This window comes from Heloderma suspectum, chromosome 1 (assembly GCF_057233095.1).
Source record: "Heloderma suspectum isolate Gila_16-S chromosome 1, 16-S_ref, whole genome shotgun sequence".
Lineage (NCBI taxonomy): Eukaryota > Metazoa > Chordata > Lepidosauria > Squamata > Helodermatidae > Heloderma > Heloderma suspectum.
Genome location: NC_139458.1, coordinates 54,114,784 through 54,131,631, shown reverse-complemented (window position 1 = coordinate 54,131,631; position 16,848 = coordinate 54,114,784). Strand labels below are relative to the sequence as shown.

The following is a 16,848-nucleotide window of genomic DNA, read 5'->3' as shown; positions in this document are numbered from 1 at the left end:
CCCTGAGAAGATAAGACTGAGGGGAGATATGATAGCACTCTTCAAGTTCTTGAAAGATTGTCCCAGAGAGGAAGGCCAGGATCTCTTCTTGATCATCCCAGAGTGCAGGATATGGAATAACGGGCTCCAGTTACAGGAAGCCAGATTCCGGCTGAACATCAGGAAAAACTTCCTGACTGTTAGAGCAATATGACAATGGAACCAATGACCTAGAGAGTTGGTGGGCTCTCCCACACTGGAGGCATTCAAGATGAAGCTGGACAGCCATCTATCAGGGATCTTCTGACTTGGATTCCTGCAGTGAGCAGGGGGTTGGACTCGATGGTCTTATAAGCCCCTTCCAACCCTACTATTCTATGATTCTATGATTTCCTCCCGCAAAAGACTTAAAGCGGCAAGAAGAGGAGCGAGATCAATGAAAGTTAACGGAAGACTAATATATGGGGAGAAGGAGGGGGAAAGGGGGCGGGGGAAAGAAAGCTGGTGAAAGAGTTGTTGTGATCCTGCATTTAAAATGGAAGCAGAAAGCCCCATTTTAAATGCAGGATTTTAGGCTGGTTTAGAGATGCCCCTACTCAGCAGTAGGGGTGTATAAAACCCCACTTACCTCCATCTGCTGGAGTTCATGGGTGGGGAAGGTGATCCGGTGAGCTGGAGTCCGTGGGGTATGTGTGTGAGGCAATCCGTCCCTCCCACCCAGAATCCTCCCTGGCCGGTTCCGCTCTGCTGCAAGGCCACGGAGCCACTGGCCGGGGCCAGCCACAGCCAGACTTCTGTTCTGGCCGCTGCCAGGCTGCGGCCGCAAATGGTGGCTGCTATGCTGGCTGTTATTTGCGTCCCTGCCAGGCCGTGATAGGCTACATAAGTATTTACGTAGCCTATTATGGCTAAAGCGGGGATGCAAATGGCACAGGGGATGCCATTTGTGTCCCTGCCAGGCCGTGATAGGCTATGTAAGTATTTACGTAGCTTATCACAGCTAAAGCAGTGACACAAATGGCGTCTTATGTAGGGGATGCCATTCGCAGCTGCACAATGGAGCAGCGGCTGGATCCGGATGCGCCGGAGGCAGGTAGGATCTGGTCCGAGGGGACTTCACGGGGTGGGGGGGGAGCAGTCTGTTCTGCCACGGACTCCGGGGGGGGGGCAGATTCTTTAGCCACCATCCCTACTCAGCAGACACTAGTAGGAGCCCACCCTGCAAATTCAGACCAAATCCCTTTCTCCATGCAAAGAGAGGCACAGAAAAAGGAAAAATGGTTGGGGTGGGGCTGGATGTCATAGAAAGCTGTCAGATCAGACTGTTTGTCTAGCCCAGTACTGTGGGCTTTGACAGGCAGCAGCTCTTTGGGTCAGCCCTCCCAAACGTGGTGCCCTCCAAATGTGTTGGACTACATCTCCCAACATCCCTGACTACTGGCCATGCTGGATGGGGCTGATGGGAGTTGAAGTCCAAAATATCTGGAGGGCACCAGGTTCGAGAAGCCTGCTCTAGGGTCTCAGGCATAGATCTTTGACATCACTGGCAATGATGAGTGTGCAACAAATGCCTTGTGTTGAGAAGCTCCAAGTGAACATGCATGTGTACACGTGTAACAACAAATGCAGAACTAATATGGAACTTTGCCAGAGATGTGGTGCACACACAGCAGATTCATGCACCATGCTTCAATGAAATGAGGAATTACTACTTTTACAGTGGGAATATTAATTCAATTAAAGTCCAAAAAGTATAGACTTTATTTTTACAGATTTTGTTCACACACACACACACACACACACACACACTACAAAACAGAAAAAAATGGCTCCGTTAGTATACACATCCCCAGCACATGGGTCAGGATATTAGTTTTAATAGGCCTAACTTGAAGAGAGAGAGAAAAAAGGAGATTGGGGAAATTGGAATTTGCCAAATAAAGTATGGAAGGTGGCACTAGGGAAATGGCATAGCAGGGATTGGAAACTATGAGTCCAGAGAAAGTTTGAGTCCTGATGAAAAAGATGGGCTATGGGGGTGAAAACTGATTGATTTAGGAGGAAAGGAAAACAAATAGAGCAGGAGCAATTATAATTACCTGACTTCAGAGGAAGGGGAACCCAAAGGATTTCACTTCATGGTTGGTCACAAATTAGTGGTATGCACTGACCACAAAATTCAACTTAGACCCTGATTCAGTACTTCAGAAAATGGCCTCTCAAAAGGAGCATTAATTTAAGCAAAGCTGCAATGTTTAAATCTCTCATTTCCAGCCCAGCCCAGGAACTCCTCTCCTTCTGGTTCCCTAGTTCTCTGGTTGGCTGTATTAACTCCCTCATGAGAATCATGAATCTGGTTCCAGCTGTTCTAAAGAGCAAACAAGTACCTCTCAGGCTTTTACCAGCTCTACCAACAGCTCTCTGGGGAACTTCAATAGGGCCTCCTCTGGGCTAGGAGCTCTGTGATATCCCCTTCACATGTGCACTCAACAACATGAAAGGTGATTCAGTCTGATGGGGAACCCAAAGGACTGCAGAGGTACATATGCGAATAGCACAACCACATCCTTGGGCCCTGTCACATGAATCTTTCCCACTAGATCAGCACCCTTCCTTCTAGCAGATTCTGATTATGTAAAAAGAATTAGAAAAGGTGATGCTGATTTCAAAGACTTAGACCTCCAAAGTTACTACCTTTCTAATCCGCATTACTTCATTCATTAACACTAGGGGTGTTGAACTTCTTTCTGCTGAAGGGCCATTCCATGGTGGAGAAGGTCTTAGGGGCTGCCTTCCAGTGCTGGCTGGGGCCAAAGGCAAAAGGGAGCTGGGTGAAAAATGCCAGCATAGTGTTGCTTGAAGCTCTTACACCCAGTAACTAACCTTTAGGAAAAGTATTTCAATCTTTTAGAATGGGAAAAAATTGCACAAAAGACAGGAAAACACCAAACCATCTGTGGCTGGGGCCAAGGGAAGGAAGCATAGTCATCTGGGGAACCCTGGAAAGCTGGATTGGGATCCCAGGTGGCTGGATTTGCACCCCTCCCCCAGGCTTGAGGTTCTACACCCTTGAATTAACCACATATTCTTTGTTCATAACTGAGGCGGGGGGGGGGGAGAAAAACAAATTCTTAAGTATGGTGAAGAATAACTGGGTAGGATATGAAGGAATATGGAACAAGTGCATAAGAAAAAAACTTTCAAACACAGCTTGTAGCTTGCAGTTGATTCCTAATCTACAGACACTGTGGTTACCTGCAGATGAGGTATGCTAGCCTGTTTAGGGTTGGACTCTCTACTTCAGAACAATAAGACACATCCTGTAGCACCTATATTACCAGTTAAGTAATCCATTGGCTAGACCAAAGTTCCTGCTTTTATTTATTTTTATTTTATTATTGCACCTATATCCTGCCTTTTTGCCTCTTGCAAAGAACTCAAGGCAGCTTACACAGCCCTTCTCTCCATTTTATCCTCACAACAACCCTGTGAAGTAGGTTAGGCTGAGAATCAGTGACTGGCCCAAAGTCACCCAGTGAGCTTCATGGCCAAGTGGGGATGAAAACCTGGATCTCCTGAGTCCCGGTCAAACACTCTAACCACGACACCCCACTGGCTTTTATCCCTATAATTCCTCTGAGATTGGCAGTGACTTCTTTGTACCTGGTATACAAAAACAGCCAGTGTGGCATAGTGGCTAGCTGCGAATCAAGAAGTTGTCTCTGCCATGAACTCACTATTTTTAATTATTTATTATTTCTATTTAGTACATTTCTAAATATTCAATTAAAATTATATAATTGTATATAGTTATATATTCTGTTTCTAAATTATACAATAAAATATATATTGTATACAATATATGCATATACTAGGTGGCCTTACGCTCTGTCTCAGCCTCAGTCTCCTCATCTGCATGATGGGAAGTAATAATGCTGACTTACCTTACAGGGTTGTTATAAAGATTACAGCTACACAATGAAGCACTTTGAACACTTGATCATGCTATAAAATGTCAAGTGTTATTATTAATAGCTCCCCATTCATGACCCTTCTCCCAATGCATGACACTTCCTGCCTGTTAGGACTTGTGCATATCTCAGTCTGCTGCAGGCTGTTGGTGAGACTGTCAGTGACCTTTACCTTTTTGTGTGCAGGACAGGTTACCTGCCAGGGTGATAAAGGGAAGATATTGGATGATCCCATCACTGATGAGCTGGGACGGATTGTTGATGGTTTTGTGCATATAGCTGTGATAAGTCCTTCAAAGGTAAGGGCAAGGACTTTGTCCCCTTCACCAGATGAAGAAGAAGGTGGGGACTCAAGAGTAAAAATTTGAGGAGGGACATCATATGGTCTGAGAGAGGTGAATGGTTTTTTACTGCAGAGTTTTGGATAGTGGTGAAAATGAAGGCCTGCCAAGACAAAGACCAAGAGAAAAATGTAATCAGGGTGTGAAACAATCAGAGCATGGTTATTTTTCAAATGAAATGTCCTGGGGTCATTTGCCCAGATTGCAGTTTGCTGTCCTAGAAGACTAGATGGATAGGGGTCCTAACCGCCACTCAGTGGGGAGAAAAATGGTCTCTGCACATGCTCAGAGGCCCTTTCTTTATTTAAGTTTGTCAGGGCTGTTTCCTGGCACTGAAAACCACACCAAGCCCTGCTTACTTAGGCAGAGGATGGCAAGTCAAGCCAGTGCTGGACCCCCCCCCCCCCCCGCCGCTCTTGTTTCTCTACCAGCGAGCGAAGCCTCTACAAGCATTACTACAGTTGTATGGAAATTACGCTGGAACCTGGAGAGGAGATGCCAGGGCAGAGAGATGTCGTCGCTCTTGACCCGCTCTCCCACCCCCAACTCCCTCGGCTGGTCCCATCTCCTCAAAGAGCAGACGAGGAGTGCTGCTGGACAGCTCCCTAGCGAGACGCGGCTCCACCACGGCAAGGTCTCTGGTTAGGCTTACCCGGGCTCGGTTGGACGGCGCTTCCCAGCAAAATTCCCGCTGCTTTTGCGCTGGGAAGGGGCGCGGAAGCGTCTTTCCTGTTGCCTTTACTCAGCGGAGTTCTGTGGGACGGGCCCAGGCTCCCAAACCATTCCAGTGGGTGGTCGGGTGGGGCGGAATCGAGGAGGGAGGAGCCAGGCATTTCTCTTGCTTAAGATTGCTTGTATTCGCGGAGCGGGGGGGGGGGGCGCCCTGCGTTCCCTGTACGAACATTTCCTCCCCCTTATCGGAATTCACTCGTGCGTACGAACTCCGCCTAAGGCTCCCTCCACTGAAGAAGGGAAAGGGCTGAACTTAAGGCACCTCCGCCCCACTCAGCTCTCCCGAGCGGAGGCACCTGGAACATCCAGTACTGGCGCTGGATGCCTGGGCGAGACTTGCCAGCCGGCTTCGCAGCGCCTGACTTTGGCCAGCGACCCTTGAGCAAGAAGCCCGAGAGGAAAAGCCGAGGCTGGCCAGCGAGGGAAGTTTGTTCCTGGTCTGCCCGGGGAAGAGGCTCTGCTTGACTGGGAAGGTGAAGGGCGCCGAGGCTGGAACGATGGCTCGGTGCGAGCAAGCACCTGTGAGTGGTGGTGGTGGGCGGGACGCTCGCTTGATGTGGAGGTGAGCAGGCGTCTTGCCCCCACCTCCAGGGCTCGCGCCAGCTGGGGACGGGCCCGGCCCCCCACCCCAGCTCAGATTCTCCCGCCTTTTCCAGCGCGCTCCCTCCCTCCCTCGCCTCCCCAACTCCTCATTGGCCGCCCTGGGCCGAGGGACGGATGACGCGCCGGCTCCCCAGCGGTGCTTGAGGTATAAACGCCCGTCGGGCACGCGGAGCCGCTGGTGCAAGTGGAGCGCTGCCGTCCGGTGTCCCCGGAAGATGCCGCGGGGCTTCCTAGTGAAGCGGAGCAGGAGACCGGGGGGCTCCTATCGGGTGCGACCTCCAGGCGGGCCCCCCGCGCCCCGCCTGGAGGAAGCGCCCCGCGTCCCCGCGCCTTTGCCAGAGGTGCCGCAGCCGCAGCCGCAGCAGCTGCCTCAGCCAAGCTCCCCGCTGGCGGCCGTCTGGAGCGCGGGAGGCTTGGACAGCGCAGGCTCGGCAGCGGGGGAGCCCAAGCGCGACGTCCACTCGCCCGCCTCCGCCGAGTCCTTCCCGCTGGGGCCGGCCTTGGAGGCGGCGGACAAGCTGCCCCTGCTTCCGCGCACGCCGCTGCCGGTGCCCGTGCCGCTCCCCCTGCCTGCTGCGCCGCTCTGCCCCGCCGCCGCGCTCAAGCGGCCCGCCCGAGCCAAGGCGCCGCCCGCCAAGAAGCCCAAGGCCGTGCGCAAGCTGAGCTTCGCCGACGAAGTGACCACGTCGCCCGTGCTGGGGTTGCGCATCAAGGCGGCGGCCGAGGGGGGCGCCGAGGGGCCTCGCGGGGCCCGCCCGATGCTGCTGGGCGAGTTCGTGTGCCAGCTGTGCAAGGAGCCCTACGCCGGGCCGCTGGCGCTGGCCCAGCACCGCTGCTCGCGGATCGTGCGCGTCGAGTACCGCTGCCCGGAGTGCCACAAAATCTTCAGCTGCCCCGCCAACCTGGCCTCTCACCGCCGCTGGCACAAGCCGCGCGCGCCCGCCTCCGCCGGCCCCGCCCAGGATAAAGAGAACAGCCGCCGGGAGGCCGGCCGCGATCAGCACCACGCCGCCTCGGACAGCTCCTGCTGCCGGGATCCGCCGGCTCCGCGAGCCGCCCAGCTCTTCCCGGCCAGCCAAGCCGGCGCCGCCGACGGCTCCAGCCTGGGCGCCCCTCCGGGCGAGCTCTTCCTCTGCCCCTATTGCCACAAGACCTTCCGGCGCCAAGCGTACCTGCGCAAGCACCTGGGCACCCACCAGCTCCCCGGCGCCACGGCCGCCGCCGCCGCCTACAGCGGTAGCCCGCCACCTCCCCACCCGCCTCCGCAGCAGATCACTTTCCCCTGCCACTTGTGCGGGGCGCACTTTCCCTCGGCGGACATCAGGGACAAACACCGGCTGTGGCACGCTGTGCGAGAGGAGCTGCTCCTGCCCCTGGGGCAGCCCGAGGGCAGTGCTGCGGCTGCCCACGGCGAGCAGCAGATCTTCTCCTGCAAGCATTGCCCCTCGACCTTCTTCAGCTCGCCCGGCCTCACGCGGCACATCAACAAGTGCCACCCTTCGGAGAACAGGCAGGTCCTCCTGCTGCAGATGCCTGTCAGGCCGGGCTGCTAGGCTGGCTCGCCGGCCAACGGCTTGACCCTTCCTTCCCACCGGTGAGATGCGGAGAGCTGGGATGGAGATGTGCTGGACTGTAGTCGCCAGATGCCCGGACTGACCGACGCTCGTGTTCACGGGAGCTGCTCCATGGGACAGAATGCCTTGGCCCCCAAAGCCTCGTTCCTCGTTATCTGGTGGTGACCCAAACGAATCCTATCCAAACCGTAATTCCTATGGAAAATCACAGTGCGTAGCCAAAAGGAACCACCACACTTTTACGTATGTCATGCCAAAAGCATGAGCACGAATGATCCCTGCTGCCTTATAAAGGGGTTAGAATGCACTGTGTACTCAGTGAAACAGTTTCCACTAGTGAAATCTTGTTGTTTCAGCCAAGGAAAAGGAAAGCATACCAACCATATTTTTTCAGAAGCACCCCTTCCGCCTCATGACTGAAAAATATGGCATTGCATTGAGAAAGAAAGAGAACACTTTTCTGTGCGCGCCTAATACTATAGCCAAACCTAGAGCCATCTGTGTGCCTACCTGTGAGTAAGCTGTCTGGGGAGATTGGGACCATGAACGATTTCTTTCATTCTAGTTACTCCTATCCCTAGGATCATCAAAGTACATACTGACACTGTGTAATGAAAGTTTGTTCATTCTCCAGGGGAAGGAGAGCAAGCCAGCCTTTATACATTTAATTAGTGGAATCCATCTACCCAGCCTCTGAGGTTTGAAAATGTTTCATTTGGTGTGAAGTGTTTATTTGTTGTATCCTGTATTACAGTATAGTCAAATATTTGTAGCAAGTCAATGTCCCGTCCAATAATCCCGTGCAAAGTGCCCTTTTTGTCTACTCTCGTTCATTACTGGCTATTAAACTATGGATTGGTGATTTTTATTGGTAGTTACCGTGCCTGTTTGCTGAGTACCTTGTATAATATTTGAAATTTACAAAAATACAAACGGTAAAAGGGAGGGTACACACACACACACACACACACACACACACACGTGATGGGGTGGCAACTTTTAAATTCTGAACATTTGGCAAAGATTCACAGAAGCAACACCCCCACCCTGCATGGCAAACTGCTTTTGAACCAAACGAGGTTTCAAAAACAGTTTGCAATATTGCATAGAGATCATCTGTTCAAAGGACACTGTACTGAATTATGTGAGCCAGAGTATATCTTTTGATTCCAACCTTCAATTCTGGTTTGACAGATAAAAAACAGTCACCCCTTTGGACATTCTGGGGTCCAGGACTACCCTTCCTCTCCAATCTTGTCACTTATGCATTTTCCAGAAATTCACTTCTATAGACTTGTCTCTAGATTTGGAATGTTTTTATAGATTAATTTTGGACAGGCCTCTGTAAATTATTGTCATTTTTAGTTAGGCTAGTATGGAGGTGCTGTTCAATGGAAGATTAGAGGTGGTGAATGAGAACTTCCTTTTCACTCCAGCTTCATTTACTTGCTAAGATAACAATTATCTTGACACTTGAAAAATACAGCATGCTACCTGAACAATGATTTCTACATAGAACTTGTAGGAAATGAGTTGAGCAGTGATTTTAGCTTAATAATAAAAAAACTCATTCTTTAAGAGAGTCCCCAATACATAATTTACGTAAAGCAATTGTCAATCACATCCACTGCTGGCTGCTATTTTAATGTTGGTATTTGTACCTTAGCTCTACTTAGGAACCCAAAAGAGGGAGGCTTCTATAGAAGCTATTTTGCAAGTGTTAAAGGATGGTTTCAGCAAAATTAATTTAACATTAAATACTTTGTGCATCTTTATCAACCTGTTTAAGCAAAATTTATGGAGCTAGAAGCTAAGGTTTTAGGAAAGCCACATTTGGAACTACTAAGTGGGACTAAAGGCACTGTGTGAGCCAAACTGTTGTCAGCCAAGAAGCCGGTCTTAAAAGCTTAGCAATTGTACAACCAAATGATCAGCCATTCCATGACTGCTCTCTCCTCTCCTCATGAAGCGAGCAACATTGGAAAGGTTTGCTTAAATCAATCAGTCTTCGCAGTGCAATACAGAGTACACAGAAGGTGGTAAGAATAATTTTATTGTATTATTAAATAGCATGTCTTTTCTTCAACCATTACAAATTTGTATATACTACACGGCGAACAAATACATCAATATATATTTCTATAGTTGCCCAGGTGAGGGACAGATATTTACACATGCAGTTAGTACCGGTGCCATGCTACATTTTGTTAGAGCAGAATATGGCAAATGCAATTGTATTTCTTCTTCGGTATGAAAATACCTCTGGCGGGTAATGGGAATTTGGAGTGGAATGTGTTGGCGCATACATCTGCCGCTACAAGGGCACAGTCCCTTTTCGTCCCCAGAAATGGTACATAGCTCAGAGCAAATGGTTGACATGGCAAAGTGCTTGAAAGTGTGTGTGTGTGTGTGTGTGTGCGTGCGCGTGTGCTCGCGTGTGTGTATCTTACACAGCTAGATCAAGGGACAGTCACAGTTTTTGGAAGAGAAAGCTTGACTGTGGCCATAAGTCCCAAGTGGAAAGCAAATACTAGCAAGAGAGTAGAAAGCTGTTAGTACTTCAGCACTCGGATCTTGTTGTTGTGTCTGTCAAACAGTGAATGACAATAACAGAGCTGGTGATGGGCCTGCATTTACTTGAAAGGGTTTATTCTCATCACATACTCTACATAATTCTGTGTATTTTAGTGATCTTTGCAGAGGACTTCAGAAATGCATCTTCATTTGAAAAGGCAGTACATTCATTTGCAAATGGTACATTTTTTTATTACTGAAAGGGTTGCACAATAAATAGAGTGGAACATGCCTGCAGTCTCCAGCTCCAGGGGTGGCTAGCAATCAACCCTAGAGGTTAAAATAGAATGGTTATTTAGCTGCTGAACATCTCACAACGAAAGGTAAAAAAAGGTGCAGAAAGAACGCTGAACAGACAAACTATGGCAGCAGAAAGTTGGATAAAAATATTCTAACAAACGCTAAAATATTTTCAATTTGAAATAAAATTCCAATATGGTTCTCTAAAATAAACATAAGAGTGGAGGAATGCACGACAAACATTCAGCATAGAGGACAGGCTGATTTCTGGGGGAAAGGGGCAGCAGGCTTCACCCCTTCTTACGTCTTGTTGGCTGAGCCAGAGGATCGCCGCAGCTTCATGGACATGCGGCTCTTGCTAGTCCGGGGAGAAATAGGGAAGGCTAGATCGGGCCCGTCCATCTGCGCTGCTGCTGAAGCTTCGGACGCCTGAGTCTCTGGGTAGGAGCCTATAAGAAACAAGAAGGACGCCACATATTAGAGTAATCTGCTACAGAGGAGGATTAGGAAAGAGCAGCCCCCAGCAAATACCTGCCCCTTTCTTGTTTGGTATAGAAGAAATAACACTAGCTCAGCTGCCAGAATCATTAACAACCCTATGTAGTCAAGCAAAGACTGTGTGTGGCTGATAGGTGGTCTAACTCTGAATTCTGAAGGAACTAGTTCGTAACGACAAAGCAAGAGGCTGAGGAGGTAATAATAAGGACCCTGGTTGGAACCTATTTTCTGCTCTACACTCTCAATACAAGAATTCCTATAGGATTCAACAGGGCAGAAGCGTGAACAGATCATGCTAGTTGGATGAACTCTTTGTAAAAGGAACAAGATGAATTTGAAAGGAACCCTGGTTGCTATCCCAAAGCAGAGTTATTTCTCATAGATATTCCCAAAAGAAATGGGGTAGGAACAGCAGCACAGGAGTCAGGATGAGAATTATTGCAGTGACCAAACTTCTATAAGAGATACAAAAAGGTCAGCTTTTATTTCTAAGCATGTTCAATCCTTCGAGTTACATACAACTTTTCAGCTGCCAGAAAAGAACAATAATTCTTTCTTCATTCTGCTTGCTGAAAGAGTCTGTAAAATAGAAGATGAACACCTGCACGCACTTGTAAAAATATTATCCCATTTCTTTGTTTGTATGTATGTATATACAAATGGATATCACTCCGTGTGTGTGTGTGTGTGTGTGTGTGTAGAGAGAGAGAGAGACAGAGACATGAGAGGGTACCAACTGATTGTAGCAGATATTTAGATACCAGTTGCCTATCACATGCACACTGCCAATTCCATCCCTAAGAGACATTCTACTGCTCCCCTACTGAAAATGCAAACATCCCTGTTTCTTTGCAGAACAATTAGAATCTTACCATAGATACAATTCATCACAACTACCCCTAATATTTTCCTGATTTCTGCTTTTCAACAGTTGAACATGCATTGATCCTGGAGATAGGTAAACACTATTCTTAGACCCCCTCCTTATTTTGGTACTAAGCATATATACTTGGACATAAAGCCAATTTTTTTAGTGGACTTTACATACACATATATAGGAGCTTAGGTTTTCCTACTGAAATCAATGGGCTAAATCTTTAAAATGATTTCAACGGTATTCCTTCAGATAGATAAAGATAGATCACAATATTTTAAAATGAAATATTTTCCTCAAAGGACATAGCCTTGCCAAATCCTCAGTACATTTTTGCTCAAGAACTGTTTTAACAAAATTTACACATGAGCCAGGATTCAAAGAACCCCATATGCAAGTGGAAAGAGCTTTGACTAACAGAGAAGGTAGCCATTTTCCCTTGCAGCTACCTCCTCAAGCACTGCATCAAATCCTCTTCTGAAGGTTTCCTTTATCTTCAGAAGTCACATTTTCAGAGGCAAAAGGGGCTACAGTGGCAACAGCCCCCTCTGAAAAATCCCTGGTGCCTTCACAATGTTCAGAGTATGACCTCTTTGAATCCCATACTGTAGGGAAAAATGCTTCTGAAACAAATTAAATTTTGGACTCAAAATCCACTTTAAAAATGACCTGAATGTTTAGTATTACTACTACTTTATGAAAAATGCTTTGATACTGGAAAACACTTCAAGAAAACATTTTCACTAATCTTGTCACAATGTCTAGGTTCCTGTTGAAGGCAGATAAATCTCTGGACACATTTCTTGCTTTCATTCTGCTAGATTTCCTAAAGAGGTTACTGCAAGCCATGATGGCTGGGTCAGAAGTCTAACACTGCTTTTAAAAGCACACTGCCATAAGCCTGATCTAATAACTCAAATGCTATTGCGTCTGCTTTGCCCAAACACTTTCTGAAACTGGCAAAACCCCTCCCTTTGCTTTCCAAATGGTGATGTTTCTCTTTATGATTCAGGCACAACAGCTCCAAGCAACCTACAAAGGCATGGTAGCAGAAAATTTATTGTGCCTTCTGAAAAACACAAAACAAAACCTCCTTCCATACAGGGAAAGGTTTTTTTTTTTTTTAATTGCCCTCCCCTCACCCCCTCACCAATGTTCAGAATTTCTATCTTGTTCTAGTTTTACAAGGAATTAAAGCATTTCAAATGGTGGGGTAGAGCATAGAAAGTAACTGTTGGTGCTCTGCATAGCATACCATTCACAGCTAGCATGAAAGACCTTCCGTTTCAAGCCTTTGCCCTTTACCTTGAAGTGGCCAATGCTTTCTAGTGGTGGCTTGGGAAGGAGAAGAAATATCACACCATTTCTTTCTTTGTTGAGAATGAAGAAGTGATGAAGGAGAGTGGACAGAAGTGAGGAAAAGGGAAGAAAGATAAAAAGATAACAGGTGTGAGACATGAGACACGAACAGCAGAGGTTGGAGGGCATTTACAGATGAGTACAGAAAAGAGAAAGAGAATTTGTTATGTCGCTATCGTGCATGCTCAAGGTTAAAGAGGGATGCATTAGTATGCAAAAATGAACCAACAGCTCAACAATCAGGAAGAATACTCACCAACTACGGGTTACCAAAATAACCAAAACAAAACAAAAGAATAAAAGAAAAAAAGGAAAGAAAAAGACTTCTATGAAAATAGCTTTGATCTAGCAGCCTCATTGCTACAAATGTGACAGAACATTAAGACATAAACATGTTTTAACGTTTCTGAAATGATGCATACATTTCTACCAAAAATATCTAGAATAAAACATTCACATGGCCATAGTTGGCCTCTGTTAGCTGATTGTTTTCCAAAGTCACATGAAAAATAAATGGTGTTCTTTCTAAAATTCTAACAAGTATAATTCTAAAGAATATTCCACTGAGAACACTCAATATTAATATCCACCAACTTGCAAAAGGAATATAAATACTAAATGAACATGTCATATGGTTTCTGTATACAGAATATTGTCTTTGTATTGGTAAAGAACAGGAAATTAAAGAAAAGATAATTAACTTAGCTTTGGTGAAAGTAGGAGCCAGCTAGGGTGGTTGTGTATGTGCAGCAAAATCCTATGTATGTTTGCTAGGGAGGAAATCCAACTGTGTTCAACTGGATTTACTGTCAAGTAAGTGTGCATAAGATTGTAATCTTACTACATCAGACCAGTACAGTTTAAGAGTTTTGTCTGGTAACAATGGATGAGCAAATTAATAGTTTATATAGCACCTAATAGGTTTGTTTTTTTCCTTTATGATAGTTTTCTTTCATATGTAATATACTGGGTTTATTAGGTATTTCCATGTAATAAGTGTTCACTGCAAACCAAAATCAAGTAATACTAATATTACTAATACTAACACAAACCCTAAATACATAACAAAACTCCCATTGAAAAGTATGCACAAAGCCTAAAAACTGTAATAATAATGATTAGTTTGAAAGGTGACAAATGGCTCAGACTTCATGGTTGATTATATATATACTGTTGAGTTAGGTGGGTTATTAAAGTGGAAATCATAAAACTAAAATCTCTTAGCTTATTAGTCATCCTTAAGTAGAAACACCTGGGATAAACTGGGAAATCTGCACATCTTGAGAAGTTTGAACATCACTGGTGTTGTTGCTTGTTTCTAAAACCTTTAACTTCAGTCCAGTATATAAACACATGACTGCTTATCCATATATAGGTTAAGAAAGCAACATGGGTTGGATCCAAAGGTTTTTAAAAACATCAGCTAGTTTTGGTTATGTGCTTTTAAAAGGGTATTTTTAAATATTTAATTAAAGCCTTCATCTTTAAGTAAGTGGGAGTGAAGAACTATTATATTCCACACATCTTTCCAGGAACTTATAAAACTCAGTATCTGAACACCCACCATGTCTAACTAAGAAAGGGGGTGAAACAGGGCAGAAAACATGTGATGCTATATTCAGAACATTCAGATTGAGAATATTGTAAACTATTGTTTGCCCCAGCGTAAGAAGGTTAGAGTAGAGCTGGAAAAGATGTTACTAAAGCAGTACGTTGGCTGCTCAGGCATGGCTGGATTGAATAGCACTCTAATAACATCTGGATAAAGAAAATATGTGGCGTTGTCAGAATTACATTAATCCTTGTAATCACTAGAATGCTAACCATGAGTTGCACTCCTGTGATCATGGTGATACTGTATGATTTTGTCATTCACACATTACTGGAGTGCTAATGGATCCAGCTACAGGGAGGCAGCGGCCAGTCTCTCTGGTAATGTATGCATTTTGTACTGAAAACAATTAGAGTTATTTAGATAAGGGAGAACAAAATGACAACTAAACAGATAACATGAAAAGCTTAAAACAAGTACTGTAGAGAGAGTAAGCAGGGGAAAATTGCTCAGTAAACACTACCAAAAATTAGGAGTAACACTGAGAGCAGCTTAATTATGTTACTTTTCCCAACATGGTGATTAACTTTTGTCAGCAATAGCATGTGTTTTATATTTCCATGGAGACTCATGTATCAGGCTACAGCTGCATGCCATTAGTTCACCAAAAGCTGCTGTCTTATGGCAGAGAACATACTTTGGCTTTTTCTTTCTCACATGCATATGAGATGTAGAAGCACACCACTATTTGAGGAGGTTTTAAAAGGATATGTCTCCCAGACTTCATGAATCAACCACTACTTGAGGATACTGCATACAAGTCTTTTTAGAAGTCGTTTTTAAAATCAGATAAATACATAGTCTATCAGTGGGTATTATCCATGATAACCAAAAGCAAATTATCCATGTCCTGTACATCTCTGATGCCAGGGACGAGTGGCATCAGGCCCTATTTATGAATTTCTTATGGCATCTGAATGGTCACTGTCAGAAGAGAGAAAGCTGAGCTATATGGTCTGACCTAACATGACAGGAGCTATTTTCTTATCACCATTCAATGGTATATGTTTGCCAGCTTCTTATGTGACTGAGGGCTAAACTACACACTATGTTAAAAGCATAGGGCATAGCTGATCCTAACTTTTTAACATGTGGGCCCCTGATACAGAACGGGACCAGGGTAAGGTTAAACTTTCTCTCCCATCTGGTTTCCCTCATTAAATTCCTTTCTTCCCGCCACCCCGCTGGGGCTAAGCCCCCCCCTCAATTGGCACCAATAGAGTTTTCTTTCTTTCTTTAGTCCCCATATGAAGGGAGGCAATTGGGGGGGGGGAAGCAACTGGGTAGAAATGTTTAAGCCCCTCACACACACCCACGTGTGGTGGTCCCAATCTAGATCAAGGCTGTGCATACTTACACTAGAGTAAAAAAAAAGTTAGATCAACTATATGTTACATATTTAACATAGCATGTAGTTAAGCCCAGACTTTCACTTGCTTGAAATGCAATTAACTAGGGAATAAGAAAATATCCAGAAATATGCCAGAAATATTAATTCAGACTGCAGCCACCAAATCCCCAACTGTGTGAATATCATGGTGAGTCTTACCTGTTTCATATGCATAATGAATAGGAACTGAGAGAAACCTGGCAAATATCTATGAAGGTATACACTGCATGAAGCTGAAATCCCTCTTTCAAGAGTGATTGGGACATTACACAATCAGAGTGAGACATAGAGGTGTTTCGAAACAAAGATAAACTCCAAGCATATGGAAGACGTAGCCTTTTTAGACAGTGGGTTATAGGATGCAGCCTAAAAGTCTTTATTTGGGCAATCTCCTTCATTCAGAACATTCAAGTTTACATTATAGATGTTGTAACGATCCTCTTTTCAAAATGTATAAGTCCCACTTTTGCCCTACCATGCTTTGAAGAATCCTGGGAGTATTTCTAACTAAGCTCTAAGAAAAATCATCACCATTATACCTTATACTTTAGCACCATATGTAATTTGCAGAAATACTTCCCCAGGAATCCTTAAGAGATGGTAATATTAGTTTTTTTCCCCTGTAGTACATGAACTGCCTTCCCTGGGTAACAGCTTTCAGATTAGTTTCAGTTAAATGGTACTTCTATGAATATTTTCCTGAAAACCAAATGTCCAAATATTTATATTTTTTTTTACTTTTTCTTTGTCCTTGGAGAATCTATTTGTGATGAGGAGGCCATATTCCAAAGATTACAATGTTGTCCCCTTTATAGTTCACATTTAAATACTCTCTTTGGCAGACAGTTCCATATTGCTTGAGTAAATGCCTTAGTTTAATTTGTGTGGTAGATAACGAGACCTTATCATCAGCACAGAGTAAGATGGGCAATTCATACGACAGTATTAAAACAGGGAAATATGTTGGTGACTGGAGAATAGAATCCATAATATTCACAGAAAAGTTAAAACAAATCAGGGGCCACTAAACAACCTTGTCTCACTCCACCCAGTGACAGGAGTTGCCCAGCAGTTCTTGCTCTAACCTTCATAAATGTGTCA

The 16,848-nt window shown here is 45.3% G+C and overlaps 2 protein-coding genes across 8 annotated transcripts in view; one reads left to right on the top strand and one right to left on the bottom strand.

Moving 5' to 3' along the window:
- Positions 1-5,841: 5,841 nt before the first annotated feature.
- Positions 5,842-8,087, top strand: INSM2 (INSM transcriptional repressor 2). Its single transcript, XM_084843527.1, has one exon. The coding sequence runs from the start codon at positions 5,842-5,844 to the stop codon at positions 7,177-7,179; it is 1,338 nt and encodes a 445-aa protein (XP_084699653.1). The 3' UTR covers positions 7,180-8,087.
- Positions 7,206-16,848, bottom strand: part of RALGAPA1 (Ral GTPase activating protein catalytic subunit alpha 1) — a 201,988-nt gene continuing 192,345 nt past the window's right edge. For 2 of the 7 annotated variants that reach the window (XM_084843464.1, XM_084843455.1), the window contains one exon: positions 7,207-10,463. Coding sequence is in view for 3 of the 7 variants with exons in the window: in XM_084843455.1 (XP_084699581.1) it covers positions 10,315-10,463 (149 nt within the window). In the remaining 4 variants the exon portion in view is untranslated. Of the gene's footprint in view, positions 10,464-16,848 lie in introns of all 7 variants that reach the window. The other 5 variants (XM_084843481.1, XM_084843473.1, XR_014789084.1 and 2 more) reach the window with 4 other exon arrangements.

Bases quoted from the DNA above. Each gene is read 5' to 3' on its own strand.
- INSM2 (XM_084843527.1), top strand. From the start codon at position 5,842: ATGCCGCGGGGCTTCCTAGTGAAGCGGAGCAGGAGACCGGGGGGCTCC.